We start from the raw sequence: 8,667 nt of genomic DNA, 5'->3' as shown, positions 1-8,667 counted from the left end.
TATTCTATTCTATTCTATTCTATTCTATTCTATTCTATTCTATTCTATTCTTTTTATTATATTCTATATTATTCTATTATATTCTATTTTATTATATTCTATTCTATTCTATTCTATTCTATACTATTCTATATCTCTTAAATCCCTCCTGATATATATATATCTCCTGAATTCCCCTGCTATGTATATATATATCTCTTGAATCCCTCCTGCTATATATATCTCCTGAATCCCTCCTACTATATATATCTCCTGAATCCCTCCTGCTATATATATCTCCTGAATTCTACTAATCATCCTTGGTTTCACCTGGCTAAACTTAAATTAACCGCGACAACTGTAATCCCCTTAGAAGCAGACCACTTCCCACATCACATAGTTTTTCTGTTTGTAAGTTTGTCTGTTTTTCTGTTTGTCTGTAACTTTTTTTTAAATTTAAGCCTGTTAGGTTCGTCTGTCATTTTTTTGTTCTTTATTTTTCTGATCTCTTTCTCCTCATCAAAACTTCTAGGAAACACTTCTTTAATCTTGATCTTTCTATAGTTTATACGTGTTGTTTAGAATTGCATTAACAACAGAGCCTCGTTCTTCATTATTTTATATCAAGAAAAGCTTTTAGAAATAATTTAAGTTTTTTGAATACGTAAACACACAAAAACAACAAAATCATCTTGAAGGGCCTCCATGAACAGAACTTCAAGATAGTAGACTGGTAGGTTTACAAGAGTGCTCTTATAAATTATGTTTTGCTGATAAAAAATACATGAGATATCTATCATTTTCTTTTAAAAATTGATTCCTGTTTCAGAAAGAATAGAGGAAATGTAGAATGGCGTTATTACAGTTTTAAGTTCACAAAATATTTTCCAATGTCCATCCAATCAGATTTCAATGCTATGTCTGACTCTGGTGTGGTGTCTGAAAACCAGTTTGGCCAAAAGAAAAGATTCATATTTTTACTTTTATTAACTTCTTGTAATCAAAAAATGATTTATACTGAAACTATTATGCAAATTTTAATCCAAAAACAGAAAGGCCCAGTTTATGGTAAATTCTTTTAAAGAACAAAAAACCAAAATATTTTAAACTACTCCTATGTATAAATATATCTCTAGATAGAGAAAATTTAATTTGTTTATATTTTAAATAAAAAATTTAATATTTATTTAAAGATTTAAATATCGACTAGAGACCACAACTCTCCCCGAATTCTCATATTTTCTGACCAAAACCATAATAAAACCTGGAAATTCAACACAATAACTCTTTGTTAATAAAAATAATTAAAATTCAAATTTATAGGATTAACAAAAACTAAAATATATTTGCATATTTTTGCACAGAATATAATTGGTAAAATTTTGCAACCTCAAACCAATGTTTTTAGCACCGATCATTACATTTGTACAGAATGTCATGAAAATATTCCAAATTTTTTTTCTAGTTTTTTCAAAGATATATACAAATTTTCTAAACCTTACCCGGTCAGAAACCTTCATTGGTGCCATGTCATGTCCCACGCAGCAATCGATTCCACCGTTACAAACATGAACAAAAATGTCCTCAAAATCTTAAAATAAAGTATGCGCATTGCGCATATTTTTTTGGCTCACCCTAACTGTAAACCATGGTTCCCATGATCATGTTCCTGATCACCATAGTGTAGTGTAGAAGTAAATATTTCCATTTAGTGATAATACCGATTAAAGGATGCATAACTCTAATTGGATATTGAGATAGATGTTACTGCTAAATTATTTCTATTGGTTCAGAATAGACACCAAACACATAACTGAACCCTGATTGGATCAGGCGCTAATGGACTTGGCATACAGGAGTGTCGAGTGGTCCTCGCTGAGTAAACTAAGAAAAAACTAAAATTTAATTAAGAAAAACAATGGGAATTAAGTTTCCGGCAAAATGTAAACTATTTAGGATATTTATTTACGGTCTAAATTCACTAATGTAAACTCTCCGTTTTAAAATCACAAGTTTAAACCCGTAATTTAATCCAATTTTCTTAATTATATCTTGGCATTTTTTAAACTAAACATGTGAGCTTTTTTAGCGCTTTAAATTTAAATCAATTTAATTATAATCTAATCTAATCTAATCTAATCTAATCTAATCTAATATAATCTAATCTAATCTAATCTAATCTAATCTAATCTAATTTATTCTAATCTAATCTAATCTAGTCTAATCTAATCTAATCTAATCTAATTTAATCTAATCTAATCTAATCTAATCTAATCTAATCTAATCTAATCTAATCTATATTCCCCAATCTCCCCCCCTGACTCTCCAATTTCACATTTATTAGAATAATATTTCAACTCTTGTATAAAAACCATGTTACTACAGATGGTGCCTTCAACAATTTTATTAAAAATGTTCTCAACATAAATCTATTTTTTTCTTCAATATTCACAGAAAATTAAACTATTTGATTCAATAATTTTCCTAAAATTAGTAAAATCATTAAATCAATTATTCTGATTGATTATAAAAGGGAAAGTCATTATTGATCAAATATTCCAGTTTGATCGATTACTTTATTGCATACTTCAGTTTCTACCTACGCCACCCCTTTATAATACAATTTATGCAATTAGTGCACTTTAGAAATATTGCATAATTATTAATTTAATTATTTATATTATTTTTTTTCTCTCAGATATTGGAGTGAAGATTCTCAGACGGGACCATCCAGTCCTACACTTAGTAACAAGTAATTCATTCATTTTCATCTATTCATCTATTAATATAAATATTCATCCTATCCTTTATTCTTTCATTAATCAATTCATTTATCTTTTCACCTATTCATCACTTTGTTAACTAAAAAGTTAACCTTAATAGAACTTTCATTTTTTCATAAAATTGTTTATCATTTTATTCATTTTTCATCAATTAAGTCATTTATCTATTCATTTTCTTATCACTTTATAAACTAAAAACTTAACATTAACCGAACTTTCATTCTTTAAACAAAATTTCAAATCACTACTGAAATTGTAATTAACTAAAGAAATATCTGAATAAATTGTTTTTTTTGTTAATTCATCTTCCAATCAAATTATAATTCCTAAGTTGTATGACCTAGTTATCCTTAAAGGTCCTTGATTCATGGCTTTAACAGCATGAATCCTGCATTAACTGGCATTTTCAAAACAAATATTTGCAAATATTGTAATTGCTGATTTCTTGCATGCAGAACAAGAGGAGGAAAACGTATTATATATTTGATTCATGTATTTGTGTCATATTTACGCTGTTATAAGTTATTCAAAGAATTTTTTAACTCTTCCTTTCTTCTTGTTGAGGGCGTTTTAACTTAAATATTTTAGAAAATTCTTTTAATCCATTCCTCAACATAGAATTAAATTGTCTAGCAGCTATCCTTACTCTCCCTAGTTGCGTCCCTTATCGATCCCTCCAGCCGCCTCTGCCTTTAAATTGTTAATTTTCATTGACTAATCAAGATTGCGATTGAAGTAGATGTACCCTTGTTCTATTTTCAGCAAAGTTGATCAAATAATTTTGTTTTCATTGTTCAGCTCCTCAATGACGTCCTCCTCTCCGACCCCGTCCTCTCAGAGCGAGTCTTCCCCCGACATGTCCCCGGAGAAGTCCAGGTCCAGGTCCAGGAAACCTTACAGGTCAGTCCAGAGGAGGAAAGGAGGGGTTATAAAGGTGAAAAGGAGAGGATGGAAAAGGGTGGGTGGTATTAATGAAGTATAGTAGAAAGCAGGATAAGGGAAGGGCTAGGAGGGAAATTATAAAAGTAAGGTAGAAAGCAGGATAAGGGAAGGGCTAGGAGGGAAAGTATAAAAATAAGGTAGAAAGCAGGATAAGGGAAGGGCTAGGAGGGAAAGTATAAAAATAAGGTAGAAAGCAGGGTAAGGGAAGGTCTAGGAGGAAAAGCATAAAAATAAGGTAGAAAGCAGGATAAGGGACGGGCTAGGAGGGAAAGTATAAAAATAAGGTAGAAAACAGGATAAGGGAAGGGCTAGGAGGGAAAGTATAAAAATAAGGTAGAAAACAGGATAAGGGAAGGGCTAGGAGGGAAAGTATAAAAGTAAGGTAGAAAGCAGGGTAAGGGAAGGGCTAGGAGGGAAAGTATATAAATAAGGTAGAAAACAGGATAAGGGAAGGGCTAGGAGGGAAAGTTTTGGATATTTTCTTTTCACAATTCCATACATACATACACATATTCTAAGACGTAAGATTAAGATTAAGGAAAAAAATCTGTTATGGGACTGAAAGTGAGGCATAAGGAAAGGAAAGGACAAGGGTTGGGGGGGCGGGGGTAAACATCTGAGGTTGGGTAGGTTTCTGAAATATCTACAAACAATCTGATATAGAATACAAGGTGTAAATATTTGAGGTTGGGTAGATTTCTGAAATATCTAAAAACAATCTGATACAGAATACAAGGACATTAATCATCAGACTGTAAACTTGTAAAAACCTTGCAGTGAATAAAAGATCTATAATCTACTTAATCAAGAAAATACCTGAAATGCCGCCGGGAGAGGGGGGGAATAACCATACAAAGAAAATAAGGGGAGGGGGTAGAGTCTTGTGTAAAGGTTATTAGAGAAAGAGGAAAGGGGAGTACAGCTTAATTGCTTATTTATTTACGTGGCATAAACCTGTTAGTCAACTGAAACAACTGAACCAAATTGTAGAGTAGACTTAGATATTTCATGTAACACATTTTTAATTAATTTGTTATGGAGTAAGAAATTAAGAAGTTTTTAATATTTTGTGTTCATTATTTCAAATTAAAAGATGGAGGAGTAGCAGCTACTCTTAAATTGTTCTAATTTGAATTACGTAGAATGGCGTCAAGTTTTGAGCTGAGTGATGAACAACCTGAACTGCTGCTTAGCAGGAGAGCAAGGCAGGAGGGTAAAAATTGATTCATAAAATTTTGTCTTAAATATAAACCAGCTTTTCGTAAGATGTTACTTCCCCCCTCCGATTAACTGTTTCGGTGCAGGAAGGTTAAAAAGTTGTTTGCGCAATTAAAGTTTCGGCTTAAGCGGCTTGTCTGTTTATATCCAAGTGTTTAAACCTGGATGGTTTATGGGTTCATGGCCGCTCAGTTTTTTAGTTTTTTGAAATATCCCACTAAAAGAAATATTTTTCTTGTTCTCAATTATTTAAAATGTAAACGGCTTTCTTTTGGGGAAAAGAACAACTTCTCAAGAATTTGTCTTTAAAAATTATAACTAAAAATTGACCTTGAAATATATTAAAAAATTAATGTCTTGTTTGTTTTGCATAAAATATTTGCATAAATAAAAGATATTTGATGATAACCGAAGTTTTGGTTGACAAATTATAGAATTTTTTTACGAAACAAAAAATTTTTTATGAATTTTGTAAGTACACCTTTTAATTAATTATCACTTTTTCTTTTATAATTCATATTATGTAATATATTAAAATATTTCATTAGCTTTATTAAACTATTTAATATTTTTTCTAATTTTTCTACTTTTGTTATTTATTTTTAGTTTACGCTGATAAATTTTTCCTTCATGAGAGGAAAGACATAGTTTTACTTAAAGTTGAAAGTTGAAACTACAGGGTGTCCCACGAAACATGACAGTATGCAGGACGACTTCAATGTCGTCTTGATTTTTGATATAATTAGCTGCGTTTATTTGTCAACCTAATTTTAGAAGTAAATTTCTAGAGATAATAATCACAAAATTTCCCTTCTCCTGCCATTTCCAAAATGTGGTCTGCCTTTTTTGGGCTTTCAATATTGCCCGAGATACGAAGAATTTCGTTCAGATTTCGACAATTTTGCTTTTATTTAACAAAATTGAAATCTGAACCAAACTCTTTATATCTCCGGTAATATTGAAAGCACAAAAAACGCAGACCACTTTTTGGAAATGCCAGGGCTAGGAGAATTATGTGTTAATTGTTTCAAGAATCATACATGTTAAAGTAGATAGAAGACTAAATGTCACAAATAAATTCAAATACCAAAGACGACTTTCAAGTCGTCTAGCTATTGTCATGTTTCGTGGAACACCCTGTATATAAATCTTATCAATGAATATTTAAAAAACATTTTTCAGGGGATTCGTATAAATCGTTGTTTGGTCCCCCTCCTCCTCGCTTCCCTAACAGGAGGAGTGTCAGCTGTGCCCCGCCCTCTGCTAACCAAAGGTATCGATTAACAAATTGCGAAGTTTTTTTTAAAATAATCTGTAGAGGTTGAATCTTTTGTCTGTAATAGCGCTTAGATTAACCGACTGAACTTTTTAGTTGAAGGATTTAAGTTAAAATCTGAAGAAATTCTTGAAAACCATCGAGAAATAATTTAGAAATTATTCATAAAGTATTTATCTTAAATAGTCTAAGTGGTGAAGCTAGATTTAAGCTACAAAACTTTTGTGTTTAGAAAGTGTAAAAAAAGCTGTAGCCTCCTTATATCTCGTTGTTCGAATCCTCTCTGCTTAAATGATTTTTTACCTATTTCATGGTATAAATTATATAACATATCTTCTTAGATTGCTTTTTACTATTACGTTTCCGGAACATAGGCTCAGATAGACCTTAATCGAAATAAATCTGTATTTAACAGAGAGCGCTGACATATTTGTTTGTTTTCAGACGAAGCCGTAAACCTCTGCCAGTAAATCCACTGACAGGAGATACACTGGGGACTAAGGGAGGTCTGGATATCCCATCCGTTCCAGCTCCATGTGTAGTTATACCTAACTTCTCCAGGTATAGCTAAACATTAGACACTGACGACGACATTTAGTTGTGGTTTAAATAAAACTATTTGTGTTATTAAGAACCTATAGAAAGCATCCAACCATTCAACAATTTTTGGAAATTTTGCTTTAAAAGGGATTTGAAGGGATTTATTGCAAAAAAAGCGTTAACCTACTAGACAACCTACCTTTAACTAATCTACCTTATTAAACCTATATAATCTACCTACCTGTTTACTGGTCTATCTACCTAGCTTTCTACTTATTTATCTACCTCCCTGCCTAACTACCTACCTACCAACCTACTTACCCAACCACCATCTACCTACAGCGTGTCCCACGAAACATGACAGTTGATTAAAAGTTATGAATGACGTCATCCCTGTACTGTATGAGATATTAAATGCTTTTTGCAGTTTATTTTGTTAGAAAAATCTTTTGTTTAAATATATTTTACTTTGAAATCAATTTTACTATAACATAACTCCCAAATAATATTTTTATAAATGTCTTTGGAATCGAACAACTTAACAAATTATGGAAGAAGACATTCTAAGCTATTTACCAACTGTCATGTTTCGTGGAACATCTGTATCTATGCAGCTAGGGTTTCCAATCGGAATTCCGTTGCGCGGAATTGCGCGCAACTGTTCTCGTATTGCGCGGAAAAGTGCGGAATTGCGAGGAAATTACAGGGTCCGCAATTGCGGACCCTGTAATTGTAAGAAAAATCCACTTCCGTTGGAAACCCTACTTCCAACCAACCAACCTGCGTCTCTATCTAGGTTTAAGAGGCCCCCTCCAGGTGGATACAGTTCTCAGCTTTGGTGAAAACCAAATCTTAGGGAAGCTGTTGAGCCGGCTAACTCTATACTGCTGATGATGAAAAATACCAAAAATACCAGAAAATATTATAAAATTTTGTCATCTATAATAAACTAGAATTTTTTAATATTTTTAATATTGATTTCTTGTAGATTTATCAATTAATCGATCAATATTTAAATTTTTACCTTCGTCCAAGATTGAAATTTTTACTTATTATAAAACTTAAATATTTTTACTTTTATAACCAAGCAACATACGTATATCTCAGTCTACTAATATTTAGCAGCATAAGTTACCAAAAATTAAAAAATCATCTGTACTTAAATTTACATATGCACTTAAATTTACAATTACATTTATATCTACTTAATGTTAAATTTCAAATATGCTAGATTGTAAAAAGAATATTATTTCAGTTCCTAAATTTTTGTTTAACAATTACCGATGTTAAAAAGCATATTATTCATCTTTGTTTAAGATAATCATAGTCTTAGAGATAGATAAGTTTTGTATCATATTTTAAACTTTATACTTTAATTGCCATTTAATTTTAATAAATGCTTTTAATTATATTTACTTATATTTCATTCGGTTCTTATCATGTTGTAATGGTCATCAGGCATGGTAATCTTATTATAATTTCTAATTATGAATGCTTTGATAATGGATAAAGTTTGAATTGACAAAGGTTTCCGCCATCAGGTTTCAAAGATATAGGGCTAGAAAAATTAGGGATTTAGGCAATCAATTAAGTTCTTTGTTTAGCTTTATACCATTTTGTAAACAGATAAAAATGGGATAGGAAGACGACGGTATAGTGTAATGATTAAGTCATAGCTACTTCTGCAAATACTCCTATTTGCTTTGTATCACAATATCTGATACCTGTGGATCACTCCAGGATCTTATACAGGATAGACGTTAGAGATTATATCTGCGTTAATCCCCCTTAAGGACTGGGGACTTGTACTTCTATGACAGCTCTCAGACTATTATATACCTTGACTATGCCTAGTAGAGGACCAAGGAGGACACCGGCCTCCTTCCCCATCGATATCCCAGAGGATGCTTCTTCAGATTCATCAGCATC

At 31.5% G+C, this 8,667-nt stretch overlaps 1 protein-coding gene across 1 annotated transcript in view; it reads left to right on the top strand.

The window, feature by feature from the left end:
- The window catches only part of LOC111715429 (uncharacterized), an 8,659-nt gene extending 958 nt beyond the window's left edge, over positions 1-7,701 (top strand). The window contains exons 2-7 of the mRNA XM_023490751.1: positions 2,678-2,731; positions 3,561-3,662; positions 4,847-4,917; positions 6,105-6,195; positions 6,643-6,759; positions 7,535-7,701. Of these exons, the coding sequence (XP_023346519.1) occupies positions 2,678-2,731; positions 3,561-3,662; positions 4,847-4,917; positions 6,105-6,195; positions 6,643-6,759; positions 7,535-7,580 (481 nt within the window). The 3' untranslated portion in view covers positions 7,581-7,701. The remainder of the gene's footprint in view (positions 1-2,677; positions 2,732-3,560; positions 3,663-4,846; positions 4,918-6,104; positions 6,196-6,642; positions 6,760-7,534) is intronic.
- Positions 7,702-8,667: the final 966 nt, after the last annotated feature.

Source organism: Eurytemora carolleeae, unplaced genomic scaffold, assembly GCF_000591075.1.
Source record: "Eurytemora carolleeae unplaced genomic scaffold, Eaff_2.0 scaffold14, whole genome shotgun sequence".
Taxonomy (NCBI): Eukaryota; Metazoa; Arthropoda; class Copepoda; order Calanoida; family Temoridae; genus Eurytemora; species Eurytemora carolleeae.
Note: the sequence above shows the minus strand (reverse complement) of the source record. Positions and strands in the feature narration are given on the sequence as shown.